The following is a 16,378-nucleotide window of genomic DNA, read 5'->3' as shown; positions in this document are numbered from 1 at the left end:
ACCATGATGATGATGAAGAAGAAGAAGAAGAAGAAGAAGAAGAAGAAGAAGATACCACCCTATACCCAGAGGTCTCTCAAACCATGGTTTGGGTTCTAAACTCTGCTTACAACAAACAGTGGTTTAGCATCAGATCTATCTGATCTGAGACATTAAAGGTGTGAACAGATAATGGGGGCAGGGGCAAAAATATTTCACCAAAATTGCTCCTGTTATGGATGGATAAAAAGCCACAGTCTGAATTTTAAAACAAAGCTGGAAGAAACAATGCTTATGTATATTTTTGTTTTTTAAAATACACCTTTTCCTTCCTTGAGTTTTTCCCACCCACCCCCACCCTATAAAGCAATTCATACTCAAATATCAAGTTAATTCTTAATAGCTCAAAACACTGTTTTAGACAATTACAGTTGGAGGTTGTAGGCCCATGCTGCTTGTCAGCCTCTTAATGAGATATTAAAAACTTAGTGGCTTTTCTGTTGTTTTGTCTTAACTGCCTTTCATGTGCATGTGTGCACTCACACTGCTTAGCAAGCTCTGAGTAGAAGTCTACCATTTGAAAGGCTAAAATAGAATAAAATATATAAACTGTGATTCCTTGCAAATGAAATGGGTGTCTGCAAAGGTGCTCCTTTTCAGACAGTTGCTCAGAATGCCATTCCGAAAGAGGCGGAAACTTTTAGAGCAGCTGAGCTGTGATTCGTTGGTTTCACAGAACTTTTCCTCTCTTAATCCCAGCCCCCCTTTTTTTCTTTTGAGAAGTTGACTTTGCTGCTTCTCAGACGCGCACGTCATCCGCAATCTCCAGAGATTTAGTGTGATACCATGAGCGCTGAGGCAGATGAATCTAAAGAAGGTATGACTTTAGTGTTTTCTAAGATTTGGGTTTTCGTTTTTGAAAAAGTTCGCGTCTCCTTCAGAGCTGCTTCTGGCAGCAATATGAGATGATGAATAGAGATTTGTGCTCTCAGTAGCACTGAGCTCTTCGTAGGGGAGGGGAGAAAGCAAAAGGCATCTAAAGACTGCTGTTCAGATTTCACTGAAAATGCAGAAACACGAGCCTTGATGCCAATGGCGTTTTGTTTGTGCAATGATAACTATATACAATACACAGTATTATTACTGTTCAAAGGGCTGAGTGCTATGTATTCACACAAGCAACAATGGCTTAAGTTGAAAGGGGAAGATACTTTTTTTTAAGTAGATGCAGTGTTCCTTTTGCAAAAGGAAGTTGTGTAATACAGAGAACTGAAAGATCGTTATTTTTAGGAAGGAGGTTTCTTGGCGTTAACAACTTCTTTTTCCAGTGTGGGTATATACTCTTGATGTATGTATGCTTTTAAGTAGCACTAGGTCTGAAACAAAGCTTGCCAATGTGGAAAACTATTTCATTTACTTTTATGATACGGAAGAGCATGTGGAGAGCTGGAAATACCCCAATTATCTGTGTAAACATAGAGGAGGGGGTATCTGGTGGAGGAAGGGAAGAAATGGCTTTCTGAAATGTTAATACAAAAACCATTTCAATCAGAGGTTTGGAGAAGGAGTGGGAATGGGGTAAGGACAATGCCTTAAAAATGTGGGCACACTTTTAAAAACTGGAATTTCCTGACTTGTTAAGAAGCCAGATAAACTTGCCTTAAATAAAGGGCTGGTATAAGCTAGTCAGAACACCAGTTTGTAGTAAATCAGGAAACTTTTCAAAACACTGGAATGCTCCTCTATTCTCCCCATGGCTTATCTGATACCCCCACCTTGCCAATGTTTTCAACATAGCTCTTATCCTTCCAGTTGGAGTTGAAGGAGTGTGTATTTCTTAGCACAGAAAAAACACAGCCTACTAAATGAAATCCACAAACAGCAGCATAGCTAATTAACAAATACATTGATGCTAAAACCATTTTAATACTGATCCCTTTCCTTTCCTCATCAACCAAGAGAATAAATGTGAATCCATTTCCACTGAACAATTGTAAAACTGTACTAAACCTTTCTTCTCTGGCAACTCCTCAGTGCAGTGTTCTCCTGGTGGCACGTTCATTCCAACCCTCCTGTGTGGGAGATGAGTAAGCAGCATGCATGCTATGACATGACACAAGGATTGCAGGAAAACCTTTTGAAAGTGGCCTTCGTTTCACATGAACATTGAGTTGATTTAAGATAAAACATCCAAATTGCCCCTGCTATCTTTGCTACAGGGTGATTGTTCTTCTGCTGACATCTTGAGATGTCCCTGTGTGCTTCTGTTTTCTACAAAACTCCTGAGTTTCACTTGGAGCAAGGTGAAACTTCTCTCAAGGGGGGGTAATTAAGGAAAACAAAGTAGAACACATGTTGGCATTTGTAAAAGTTGAATACAGTATATTGTGTCTCAGTTTACAAACCTGTTTCAGTGTGTTGGGGGCACCTCTAGGGCACATTGGGTGGGGGGCTACAGGGAGAGGGGAGAATAGCAGGAAATTAGGTAAAGGGACCCCTGACCGTTAGGTCGAGTTGTGACCGACTCTGGGGTTGCGGTGCTCATCTCACTTTATTGGCCGAGGGAGCCGGCGTACAGCTTCCAGGTCATGTGGCCAGCATGACTAAGCCGCTTCTGGCGAACCAGAGCAGCGCACGGAAACGCCGTTTACCTTCCCACCAGTTTACCTATTTATCTACTTGCCCTTTGATGTGCTTTCGAACTGCTAGGTTGGCAGGAGCAGGGACCGAGCAATGGGAGCTCACCCCGTCGTGGGGATTCGAACCGCCAACCTTCTGATCAGCAATCCCTAGGCTCTGTGATTTAGACCACAGTGCCACCCGCGTCCCATAGCAGGAAATTACCTAACCCCGAATTCTGTTGATGGATTTCTTCTGTCCACCCAAAATTTAGGTTGCAATATTTCAGTTTTAAGCGGGATTGATGGCTGTTGTAGTTAGAGCTTACAAGGTGAGACATAGAATGGAGAAAAAGGAAAATAATGATGAAACCAAACAATATATTTGGTATAAAGAGGTGTATCCAGAGTTCCACTCAGGTGTTTAAATTAAAGACCACAAACTTTTGCTAATTGTGTTGATGTATGTCATTACAAAAAAAGCATTGTAAACTTTAGGGCCTGATAACTTACCTGTTCTTCTGTGGATGCTGGGATCACAAATGAGCTCCTCTTGCCAGTGCTATGCCTCAGTTGCAATGCAATCCTGTGCATTATTGCTCAGAAATAACTGTTCCCAATGGGGAGCTGCTTCTAGGTAAGAGTGCAGAGGACTCCGGCCTTGAACAGCAAGTTAAAAGGAACCGTAGCATATTGGTAGTCACACTCTCCTAAAAAGACTTATCAGGCCTCTTTGTTTTCCATCTTTTGCTGGCCATCTATGCTTTTTCTTTTCAGACAGGCCTTTGGACAGTGTTGATGCTATTCCTGACTCTGATTACTGTGTGTGTGGCTTCTTATTTAAGCTGAATTTGTGTGTGTGTGTGTGTGTGTGTGTGTGTGTGTGTGTGTCTGTGTGTCTTATAAGCTGTTTTAGAAGGGCTGCAAGGGGAGAAATAAAAAATATAAAATAATGTCTTGGGTTAGGAAATTTGAGTTAGGAAAATAGGGCTCTTAATTTTTGTTTTGGCAGAAGTCTTGTTAATGTTGTTCATTTCATTCTTCCATGGCTTTGCAGCATTTGTGTGTTTCTTTCCTGTTTTCTGTATTTTCCAGATGAAGATTGCTCACATACTGGCCTTTTAATATCCCATAACAAATGAGGCTGCTAAGGAGCAATTACACTGGAACATTATAATTGATTTCTAAACCTCAATGGATCAATAGAATTGTGCTTTTTGCTACATTCTGTATTAAATTTTGTATTAAATTTTCGACCACAAACTATTATTAGAGGTATTTGTACTGGACTGATGTTCAGCACAACTAATTTTAAGCTAAATATCTGTAACATCATGTTCCCTTAAATACTTTGGGGGGAGTGAGTTAATGTGAAAATTGCCATCCTGGTTAGAATAATTCCTTTCTTAGTTGTGCTGGAACACATACCGTATTTTTCGTCCCATAGGACGCTCCGTCCCATAGGACGCACCTAATTTTTTGGGGGGGAAATAAAGGAATTCCCCCCCTTTATTCCCCCCCCAAACCAGGTCGGGGAACAGCGGGATGGTGGCGCTGCACCTCCCCGCTGTCCCCCGAGCTTGTGGGGCTTGCCGGTGTCTCCTCGGCGCGCGGGACACTCAGCTTCAGGGCACCCCGCATGCTGGGCGGCAGGCTGCTATCCGCAGCGTGGGGAGCCCCGTGGGAACTCCCGCAGGGCTCCCCACAATGCGGATGTTTGCCCAGCGTGCAGGGCGCTCTGCTTTAGGGCACCCTGCGCGCCGGGCGGCAGGCTGCTATCCGCAGCCTAGGGAGCCCTGCGGGAACTCCCGCGGGCTCCCCAGGCTTGCTGATAGCTTCCTGAAGCCTGGAGAGCGAGAGGGGTGGGTGCGCACCGACCCGTCTCGCTCTCCAAGCTTCAGCGAAAGCCTGTATTCGCCCCATAGGATGCACACAGATTTCCCCTTCATTTTTGGAGGGGAAAAGGTGCGTCCTATAGGGTGAAAAATATGGTATTTCCCCCAGTTTAGTAGTAATGCTACTCCTTCTTGCACAACTTAGTCGTGTTGCAGTATAGTGTGGGCAGGGTTAAAGTTAGAGGAGGTTTAGAGTTAAGTCAGACAGATGTCTCAGCTACTTCCTTGATTTTGGGATAGATGGGGTGGGAAAGGTTGGAGGACATTCTTTGCTAAATGGTGTATCCCACGTTAAAAAGAAGCATTTTGACACTTAATTTTTGGGTTTGAATCTGTTAGGTGTGCAGCCTCACCTCTGTGCTTTTATACTTCTGGGTAAGATAGAAAACTGTATTTGAACTACTAAGACATAGTTAATTAGAACTTACTAATGCTTCGTTATTTGTATGATCAATAAAGTCACACCAGAATAATTGTGGTGGTGCTGGTGGTTCATATTAAAACTGCTTACCATCTTCAGGCAGTGGTTGTTGTTGCAGCTTGGCATGGGACCACGAGGAGAGCTGGGGGTGAGAATCAACTGCAAGGCCAGCTGATGTCAGCAATGGTCTTGACGGCTGTGGGGAGCTGGCAAATGGATCAGTTGGCACCCTAGTGGGGGCGCAGTGCCCCAGTGGCAGACCTGACAGTCCCAGTCTTCTGTTTGGTCTACCACCGGCCATAAAAGCTGGCTGCGCTGGGTGTGGGGCATTGTCAGTGAAGTTAACTCTCTTTATTCAGAGAAACACAACAGCTCAGGCCTAGTGAGGGCAGCAACTCTTTCCAGTAGATCTTGCCCCAATGAGGCAGTTACGAGAACTGAAGGTACCCGCTGGTGCCTGCTGCACTCCTCTGCATCCAGCCAGTCCATGACACAGAGTTTATCAATATAGCAATTGTTATGGCTTAAATATTTAATAAATCTTTCACAATGTCTGTAGTTTAGAAAGAGGAAATGGATCCAAAATTAGTATGCATTTACTTTAAGTTATTTGATTATTCTGCGATAGTCTGACCATTTACTCTTCTGCAAATGACTGAACTGAGGTGGCAAACATTATAAGGTCAGAATCTGACCTGTGGTTGTTTTTTAGTGTTAAATAAGAGAAGCCAATCAATACCTCAATGGGCCTTGAACCAACTTGCACGCACACTACATCATAACGCAGCATGAATGATAGTCTAGACATATTGAATGATGTGGACATTTCATTTAACTATTGCATTAAACATCCTTATTATCTGTTGTTGTTTAGTCGTGTCCGACTCTTTGTGACCCCATGGACCAGAGCACGCCAGGCACTCCTGTCTTCCACTGCCTCCCACAGTTTGGTCAAACTCATGCTGGTAGCTTCGAGAACACTGTCCAACCATCTCGTCCTCTGTCATCCCCTTCTCCTTGGGCCCTCCATCTTTCACAACATCAGGGTCTTTTCCAGGGAGTCTTCTCTTCCCATGAGGTGGCCAAAGTATTGGAGCCTCAGCTTCACGATCTGTCCTTCCAGTGAGCACTCAGGGCTGATTTCCTTAAGAATGGATAGGTTTGATCTTCTTGCAATCCATGGGACTCTCAACAGTCTCCTCCAGCACCAGAATTCAAAAGCATCAATTCTTCGGCAATCAGCCTTCTTCTGCATGTATTTAGAAGTGAGCCCTTCTTGTAAGCTTCCCATAGATATCTGACTGGGCGTTCTGAGAAATAGGATGTTGAACTTAATCAGATCCAACCTCCAGCAGGACTCTTGCTACATCCTTATTTGCATTGATTTGAATGGTTACTTAATTTCAGTAATAATTTATGTTCACAACCTTCAAGTTACCTGCTCATGTCCTTCTTTCAGATTTGCGTAATTCTGTTAAAATGTCAACCTGCAGACACATTTTTCGTTTCCATATATAGCTAACATGTTCTATATCATAATTTTCCAAAGTTTCAGTACTTGGCAGCAGCTTTTCAAAATTACATTTTACATGTTTTTTGTTTTGTTTTTATGCTGCAAACTGCCCTGAGAGCTACGGATGAAGGCTGGTATGCAACTTAACACACACACACACACACACACACACACACGATGACTCAGAATTTCTCTAATTTTCTTCTAGTGTTCAAGTACCTTCTCCAAGAAAATAGAGACTAGGTTAATGGCACTTGATTTTATTCATAGTTTTATTTTGTCATTTGGTGAGCTGACAAAAAAAAATTATGTTAGGAACAAAATCAGATGAGCTTGGGACAATGAAACATATGCTGAATGAGTATGTTATTTTTGCCACAAAAGCCTGACCTCAGCATCTCCCTATGTTTTTTTCTTAAAATAATTATTAAGGTTTATAAAGAAAAATACAAAGATTATTGTCAAACATATTTTCTTTATCCAAACTGAAACATTAAAGGCAAAAAAGAGGGAGAGGAGAAGGAGGAGGAAGGAAGAAAAATGAAGAAATAGAGAAAAAGGAATAGAAAAAGATTTAAGAGAGAGAGAAAGAGAAGTTAACAAGCTAAAGAACTTCAGAAGTTCTTTAGAATTTGATCTCCCTTTGGATCAGCTGATATGAAGGGTGAGTGATCCCGCTTAGCACTGGGTTCCTGCTTCGTGTAGCATTTCAAAGGCTCCTGACAACCAACTGGTTGCCGGTTGCTTTCAGAGCTGGACAAAGCACCCTTACCTGTATGGCATCAGGTGTCATGGGGGTGGCCATGGCTTACACATGGTGGACTCGTGCGCCAAATGGGGAAGTCTTGTGGGCCAAGATCAGCCCATGAGCCAAAGGAGGATCCCTGATCTAGAGATACAGAAGTTCACCTTGGGAGCTGAAGGTCTCTCACCTTGCCTCAGGGGAACAGTACAGCCCTGTGAAAGGTTGAAGGCAGTCTTGAACACAAAATGAATTTTAACACAACATAAAAGAACACCACAAACACAGGGAATAATGTCCCTATGGGAAATGTGATTGTGTGCTTAAGGCTTGCCAGGTTCCACAAGGAGGGGTTGGGAAGGATCATGTGGTTAAGCAAATTACATGTGCACTGGCCATTTGAGTGGCTGAGGCTCACCTCTCTCTTAGAATCACTACCATTAAAAGTAGAAAAACATTTCTAAGTGGTCAGCAATGTACTTCCCATACCTTAGCCAGTCTTAGCATGAAGCTAGCCACATTCACAGCTTTATAATTTCTGGGTTGTGTAGTTGTGTGAACAACAAGAAAATGAAAGAGGGAAGTGTTCTCAAAGTTTATTGTAGTTTAAAGGTCCGAGACATTTCGCTATTCTTTTCTTTCTTCAGGGGCACTTCTTTTCATTGGATCACTGCAAATATACAAACATACTATTGATGCACACACACAAACACAAAATTGAGACTTCCTCCTTCAAGCATGTGGATTCAAGCATGTGAACAGTAACATCTACACAGCAACAATAGAGACATGGATTCATTTTTTCATGGGCTGGTAAATGCTAAACACTTTGTTTACGAGGTACACTAAAAGCTAGTACAAATATACCTAGATCAACTATCAAAAAATGTTTGATAAGGTTTGGTGATTTGACCAAATATAAGGGTGTTGGTTTTTTTAACAGCAAATATTATTTTTGCAATGTTGCACATAATAAATGCATTTGCACCTAACTTTGCTAACTCCCTCCAAGTGAGTAAATATACTTTCAAAAACTCCCCTTGAATTAGCTTTGGAAATTTGCATATCTTTGACTTAAAAATAGAATTTGTAAAATAAATCTCAATGCTACAAGTGTGACTTTAAATATTCCAAATGTTTTGTTAGTGTATATATCCATTCAAAGTAGTACAGGATACAAAGGTAAATGATAAATAAATTAATCAGTGTATGGGAGTAGATACCATGACTAGGTAAAACAGTGACATATCAAAATGTCCATAATGAGTTTTTATGGTCATTAATTTTATTATTTGTTTTTTTAAAAATGCTTGGATTCAATCCTTCTGCTATCTCTTGAGCTCCCTGAAAATATGCTTTGAATACTGGGGAATCCACAGGCCAAAGCTTCCCTACCACAGTTAATTCTTTCACATCCTTCCGATGAGGTGACACTGAACCTGTTGTTCACTTGAACTGAACAGACATTTGAAGGATTGGGTGCTTGGAATATAATCTAGATCATGGTTAGGCAAACTAAGGCCCAGGAGCCGAATTGGGCCCAATCGCCTTCTAAATCCGGCCCGCAGACGGTCCAGGAATCAGCATGTTTTTACATGAGTAGAATGTGTGCTTTTATTTAAAATGCATCTCTGGGTTATTTGTGGGGCCTGCCTGGTGTTTTTACATGAGTAGAATGTGTGCTTTTATTTAAAATGCATCTCTGTGGGGCATAGGAATTTGTTCATCCCCCCCCCAAAAAAATAGGTCTGCCCCCCCCACAAGGTCTGAGGGACAGTGGACTGGCCCCCTGCTGAAAAATTTTGCTGGCCCCTGATCTAGATCATGGAACAGTGTCAGATCTGGACACCTGGACCATGAAACCCCTGCTCTGCTTTTACACACCTCAAAAGGAAATGAAGAATCAACCTGATGTACATCAGAAAATGTTTTCTCATCCTTGGAAGTAAACTTTTCATTTCAGGCAGTCCCACAGTATCTCCAGGGGTTTCTCCTCCCTCCTTACCTTATTTTTCTCTCTCTATGCTTCCTCCTAAAGGTATTGCTTGTTTCAGCAGGAAGTGGAACATCACTTTGGGGTAAAGAGATGAATAACTTAAAAATGTGAAGCTGCTGTACAGCTCATTGGTTTCCTGAACAGTAAAATAGTGCAACAGAAGCAATGACTCACAATTGGCCTTACACTGATCAGGAAAAGAATGTGGCACTTTTCCAGTGGACTCAGTCAAAATGCAAACTGTAAACTACTTTGAGAGGTCAGCATAAAATTTTTGATGCCTTTTTGGAGAGGTTTAGCCTTTGTTTTTTGATAGCTGTGGCTTTTCCAGAAGCTTTTTCTGTGCAAGATGCTTGAGGTCACAAGCTTGTTTGCAGCAGTTTTAGATGAGAATCAATAAAGCTGCATGTCATGACTTTATCTCCGAGCTCATGAGAGGGGGGTGATGCTGTGGCAGGAATGGAATTGCACGCAGGATAACTTCAAGAGAAACTCTGCAATAAACTATTATACCAGCTGCCTATGCTTTGAAACTGAAGAAAAAGCCTCCCTGCTTCATAACATTATACTCGCAACTTATGGACATTTAACTTGTGTGCATTCAGCTTTATGTGCTTGGCAAACAATTTTTTAAAAAATTAAAAAGGGAGAGGGCATCTGGGGAAAATACTTTGGCAATCCCACCCACCTTGCACTCAACGTGTTTTGACTATATGCAATTTTGGCTTTATGCACTATCCCCAGAATATAACCCCTTCATAAATTGTGGGTCTACTGTACTTTAAAAACACAACCCTCTTTACAGCAGTTTCATTGCAACATCCATGTGAGGGAAATGAAGGTTGAGCCCAGAGTTCATGCTGTCACTCATGCTTTTTATACCACTCCCCACATACCCCTGAAGGAGAGAAACCACAAACGGGGTTTCTGGAGAATTGGATGCCAGCATGGGCACCCAGATCATACGTTACTTCCCCAAACACGACTGCTGCATCATGTATGATCCAAGATAAGAAAAACCATAAGGTAGATGAATACCATGAAGCCATGGATTAGTCCTGACTTCACAGTACATGCCCACTGTGCTATGTTTTAAATGCCACATTTTAACTGGATTGTGTTATGGTTTGGAGAATGAATGCCCCTTTATATTATTACGTTGAAAATTGTGTTTTCAGTCATTAGATTTGTCTACAGGTTATAAAATGTAAGTGCTTGTATTTCATACATGTTCATTGTATACATGCCAGAAGGACATTCTATTGTGCTCAGACCACTACCAGAGTGCAGTGAGGATTTATTTAATTCAGAGTACCCTCCCAGAAAGCCTCATCAGTGATTTTGCACATTTTCCTGTTCTGTTGTTGCCTCCTTCCAGTAATCTTCCACATCATCCTGGGGCAAGATAATTCTTTCATATATTTGCATCTGATGTGACTGGATCATTCAATCAGTCCAGGTGTAGTGATGTAGCAGAGTTGCCTATCATCAGAAGAGGCTGCCCATTGAGTCTCACAATCTATTACTGCTCTGAGCTACTTCCAGTCACAAGACAGGGAGCAGCCAGCAGGAAGGGCCGCTGCTGTACACCTGACCTCCTGGTAGCAGCATTGCTGCTACTCTTTACTGAATGGGCTGAGATGCCTGGTTGGGTCTGTGAGGGCTCATTGGCAGGAGTACCAGGTTGGCTCTACTGTTGCATCCGTGAAGTTCCCATCTCCACTCCCACCTTGCCTCTGTCCCTCTCAGCAAGCAGCAGAGACACCACTGCTGGGAGGCCAGGTGCTCAGTGCCACCCCTCTCTGCTGACCACTCTGGCAGGAAGCATATCCAGAGCCGGTGTGGTGCAGTGGTTAAAGTGTCTGAATAGTATCAGGGAGATCAGATCTGTATTAAGCTGTGAAGCTCACTGAGTGACCTTGGGCATTTCACTATTTCTCAGCCTGAACTACCCTACAAGGTTGTTGTGAAAATACAATTAGGAGGCATGAACCCTATATGCTGCCTTGAGCTCCCCTGAGAAGAGACAGATCCCTTGGTTATCTGAAATTTGAAAAACATTTTCATTACCCAGCTACAGTAGAGCTGGTAATATCAGTTTTTTAACCTCTGCTTTAGAAATTTGAAATTACTACTACTTATATTGCATTACTTTCCCTTGCTTATTTTGGTGTGGGTTCTCCCAGCAGAATGGCAGTGCTTATCATTCTACAAGTTTAAGAATTTAATGTTGCCTGATGTACCAACTAATAACTGTAGCACAGCAGTACTTGTGCAGATGCGCTTATTGTTACAGAAAGGCAAAGAGGAAGGAAATGTGTTAACGTTCTGTTACGTTCCCTCATATAAAGAACTGTGAATCAGCATTCTGTATTTGCATACACTGTATTTCTTGGCTTAGAATCTATGAATGCCTAGGCTAAAGCACTTAAGAACCACTGTCTTATGTTTTAGTTGTAAGAGAAGGTAGAAAGTCATTGCACAGAAATGAGAAAAGAGCAGTTCTTGATTATGATAATCCAATGCTAGCTACGTTAATAGTTGTGTGTTTTAAACTAAACACTGGCATCTATCTCACAGGAATAGTCTCACTAACAATACTCTGTGCACTCTCCAGTTAAGTAGATCCATGTCATTCAGAGTATTGAGAACAGTTACAGGCTTATACCTTGTTCTGAAGGTTGCTCCCGTGCTGTGTTTGTCTATGTTATAATTCTTGTATTGCAGAAATGAGTGTCATGGTTTTAAGGGGAAATAGGATTTTATCTAAAACTGTTCTTCAAGGCAAAATCAGTAAATATTTCAGCAGAATATGCAATTCAGTCACAATAATAAAAATGGTGATTGTGATATACTCCACATAATGTCACTTAAGCCTTCTCTTGCCACAGCTTTGGACAGCTAAGTATATGCTTCAGCTGTATGATTAAAATAAAATGTGTGTTTCTGGGTTATATTGTTGGTCCATCCATCTAAGCCCTATTTAGATGTTCTGATACCTCATATTAGTGGGCTAGTTCTCCTCTCCCTCATAAAAATAAAATGTTGTACCATCCACAAATTGGAGCATTAATTTCTGAAGTATGGAATCTTTTCTAAATGTATAGGCTCCTTGTGCTATTTAGGACCCAGCTCTGCTTTGCATTGCAGACATTTGCCTCTAACTTGGAGAGAGTGGTGAGAACAGTGACAGAGAGCTGAGCTAGCAACTTGTTGCCACTCTTCTTCATGAGATTCTAATTGAATAGGATAACTGGAACACTCAAATAGGGCTATAGCCCTACAAACTTTAGACAAAATCTCCAAGAAGTTAAACAAGGGTTAGTTATACAAATGGGACCTATGACACATTTTGCAGCATGGGATGTTTAAAGTGCCCACTGGCCAGTTGTGTCCTTTCTCAGGATACTCCATTCCATTTTTGTCATCCTGGTTCCCCACCCTGCAACACTCAGCCATCATCCCACACCAACTGAGGATGCTCAGTACTCATTTAGCTAGTTTGTCGTCTTTTCACCCTCTTCTGGCTACATAAAGATTAACACTTGGAGAATGAGATCAGTATTACTGTATAACATGGCACTGTCAGAGTAATATGTGAATCTGTGTCGTCCTGCTTCTGTCCGATTGCACCTTTACCCACATCCTGTAGCAAATTTCCTCCACAGCCTCTTATGGTTTTCAAATGGAGCAATAAAGAGGCTTGAGTATATCTGCTAGAAAAGAAGTGTGGTTAGATCTCCTCAGGTTCTGTTTTGTCCCCCTCTTGGAAAAAGATAATATTTCTAATATTCTCACTTGGCTTGGAAACCATATGTATCCTGCAGCAATGACTTTAGAAGTACTCAGGAAACTGTAACTTGAGTGCAAAAGGGTGCAACTCTCACTCAAAAACTTTGTGCTGATAACTATGTGGAATTAATTTTTTGGGGGGTGGGGGACACCTATGGCCCTTTAGATATTGTTGGAATCTGATTCTCGTCAGCCCTAGCCAGCATGGCCTAGTAGTCAGTTGTGCTGGGAGTTGCCCAACAACAGCTGGAAGGCCACAAATTTCCCATGCCTGGTGTAGGACAGTTTACTAAAACTTCTTAACAGCCATTTGCTTCATTACTAGCAGTGAGGTTGATACCTAGACTTTAGGATTTTCCTGGGTCAGTGGGCCTAGGCTGCTTCTTTGTTGACTTGAGGATACAGTGTGATGGGGCATTCCCCCGTTACAAGGTGTCATAACCTGTAAGGACCCCGGCAGAAAAATTCTGTGCAATTTTCGGGTAAAATAATCCTCCTGGGCAACTGCAGTCTCGCCATCTGACCTGATAAAAGCAGCTTGGCCTACTCATCTTCCTTTAAAAAAAAAAGGTTTGAGACATGCAAATCAGCAGTTGAAGGTTTTTAAGGCATGGAATGAAACATTTCCACCTGCTAACTGCTGTAGACCTGGCTAGTGGTCAAAGGGCAGCTATAGGAACTGTTTCTAAGGTTGTCAGCTCAAATTGGGAATAAGCTGTATCACTGAAGCTGCTATCTCATTATGGTACTATCAGTCTTCTAACAGCAGAATCTACCATGTGATTGTGTGAGGTCAGTGTCTGCCACTTTGTTGTTGTTTTTTTGACATGATACAGAATTGAGATGGTCTGAGTGCAGAAGCAGACTGTGTGATAAACAGGTATTATGATAAACAGGTATTATGAGTGATGGCCCTGCTAGCCAGCCAAATTTTGCTATTAAGCAAAATTTCCTCATTCTCTTCGAGATAAAAAATGGTAAAATGCTTGGAGCATGAATGTACAATAATCCATTCATTGTTTTAGTCATAGTCACCGGTCATAATAGAAAGGCAACTCTGAATGTATGCATTTTGAATATAGTGGTCTCAGTGAGTCACCTTTGGTACTATGATCCTGAAAATACTCAGAACAGAGGTTTCAGTAGTCTATGGCCAGGCTTCAGTAATAATAATAATAATAATAATAATAATAATAATAATAATAATAATAATTTTTATTTATATCCCGCCCTCCCCAGCCAAAGCCGGGCTCAGGGTGGCTAACAAAGATAAAAAAGTACAAAAGTACAGCACAAACAACACTCTAAAACCATTCATTATAAAATTGATTCAAATCAAGCCACTGGCAACCATTGTGCCAGAGCTCCACGAAGATTGCCGAGGGAGGGAGTCAGGCTGTGCCCTGGCCAAAGGCCTGGTGGAACAGCTCTGTCTTGCAGGCCCTGCGGAAAGATGTCAAGTCCCGTAGGGCCCTAGTCTCTAGTGACAGAGCGTTCCACCAGATCGGAGCCACAGCCGAGAAAGCCCTGGCTCTAGTTGAGGCCAGCCTAACTTCTCTGTGGCCTGGGACCTTCAAGATGTTTTTATTTGAAGACCGTAAGTTTCTCTGTGGGGCATACCAGGAGAGGCGGTCCCGTAGGTACAAGGGTCCTAGGCCGTATAGGGCTTTAAAGGTTAGAACCAGCACCTTAAACCTGATCCTGTATTCCACCGGGAGCCAGTGCAGCTGGTATAGCACCGGGTGAGCAGTAGAGCAAAAAACATAAAAAACCACTGCAGTTTCCAGCATATATGTTACATCTTGTCAAATTAGTTTGTAAAAATGCCAAAGCAAATAGTGGAAAGAAAGCGTCAGGGTGAGAGTAGTTTGACTGCTGAAAATGTGTTGTGCAGGGCCAGAGTTAAAAAATGCCATCTTCCATTATGAAGTGAAAGTGAACCATTGGGGTTCTTTTATATTTTGTTTCCAGGTCACTAGCTCACAATTATAAATATGCCCAAAATGTTCTTTTACATCCCTGAGAGCAAAACATGTCCTTAACACTGAAGGTTATCAGGTGTTTGACAGCAGCATCCAAATGTCAGGATGTGGAATTAGACGTGGTTAAAAAAAGAAGAAAAAGTCTGAACTCAAGTTAAAAGAAGTGGCCTGTGTCTGTTTAGCATCACTCTGGTCCTGTAGTTGGCGGGGGGTGGGGTGAGGAGAGGAAATATCTGGCTAATCTTTGTGTCTCTTCTGGCTGTTAATGACATCCTTCTCTCCAGTGTGTTTATCCAGTTCACTTCTGCCTCCCCCCACCCATTGCTCTGTATATGTTCGCACCTCCACCGCCTACTGTTCTCTTTGTGTCTGGCCTAATAGTCCTTTCATCTCTAGTTGTTTCCTTCCCTTTTATTTCCCATATCCATCTTCTTCCTCATTTTGATCTGAAAAGCTCAGGGCCACAATACTTCAAGGACCACCTCTTCCCATATGAACCTACCCAGACCCCGAGACCATCCTCTGAGGCCTTCTTCATGTGCTCCTCCTTGAGAGATCAGGAGGGTGGCAACACAAGAATGCAGGCTCCCTGTCTGTGGAATGCTCTCCCCAGGGAAGTGCGCCTGATGCCTTCACTATACACCTTTAGGCACCAGGCAAAACATTCCTTTTTAACTAGGCCTTTGCCTGACTTGATCTACATCCTATACCCTTTTTAAAATGCTGGCTCTTTTTTGGGGGGAGGTTATTGGGTTGTTGTTGTTTAGATTTTTATGTATTTGATATTTTATGTGAACTGCCCTGAGACCCTCAGGTATAGGGCAGTACAGAAATTAAATCCATCCATCCATCCTTTTGCTCCTCTCTCTTGTATCTGTCCAAATGCATTATCATGTTCCTCATTTACCCCATTATCCCGGACTATTTATTTTTCTTTTCCATGTTTTTCTACCCCTCATTTCCTTGACTTTGTTCAACTGAAGCTTAACCCAGATAAGGCCGAGGAAGTGTTAGTTGGTACCGGATAGATGGGATTAATCTGTCTTGGATGGGATTATGATCCCTCTGAAAGAGCAGGTATGTACGTAGCTTGGGAAAACGTCTGGCTCCACTGCTATCATGTGAGGTTCAAGTGGTTTCAGTGGGACTGAGTGTCTTCTGTCAGCTTTGACTGGTGCCCCAGTTGGACAGGGATAGCCTAGCTTCCATTGCGAAGGCTCTGGTAACCTCTAGGTTGGATTACTGCATTGTATGCGGGGCTTTAAAGATGGTTCAGCTTGTGCAGAATTCAGCAGCCAGATTGTTGACCAAGGCAAGACGGTCCAAAGATATACTGTAACACCAATTATGGTATGACTGCACTGGCTACAAATTATGTTTCTTGCCTCAATTTAAAGTGCAAGTTTTGACCTGAAATGCCTTAAGTTGCTCAGGACCCCA

At 42.2% G+C, this 16,378-nt stretch overlaps 1 protein-coding gene and 1 long non-coding RNA gene across 4 annotated transcripts in view; one reads left to right on the top strand and one right to left on the bottom strand.

Moving 5' to 3' along the window:
• Positions 1 to 16,378, top strand: part of TNFAIP8 (TNF alpha induced protein 8) — a 41,279-nt gene that overhangs the window by 19,072 nt on the left and 5,829 nt on the right. Inside the window, exon 1 of one of the 3 annotated variants that reach the window (XM_083702470.1) lies at positions 745 to 856. The exons of the other annotated variants lie outside the window; for them this stretch is intronic. Within the exon in view, the coding sequence (XP_083558596.1) occupies positions 826 to 856 (31 nt within the window). The 5' untranslated portion in view covers positions 745 to 825. Of the gene's footprint in view, positions 1 to 744; positions 857 to 16,378 lie in introns of those variants that run through there. 3 annotated transcript variants of the gene reach the window in all.
• LOC310827006 overlaps positions 5,773 to 16,378 on the bottom strand; it is a 104,862-nt gene continuing 94,256 nt past the window's right edge. Inside the window, exon 4 of the long non-coding RNA XR_014556126.1 lies at positions 5,773 to 5,833. This is a non-coding gene — a long non-coding RNA (uncharacterized lncRNA). The remainder of the gene's footprint in view (positions 5,834 to 16,378) is intronic.

The sequence above is a fragment of the Podarcis gaigeae genome (genome assembly GCF_964106915.1).
Source record: "Podarcis gaigeae genome assembly, chromosome: 11".
NCBI classification, from domain to species: domain Eukaryota; kingdom Metazoa; phylum Chordata; class Lepidosauria; order Squamata; family Lacertidae; genus Podarcis; species Podarcis gaigeae.
Note: the sequence above shows the minus strand (reverse complement) of the source record. Positions and strands in the feature narration are given on the sequence as shown.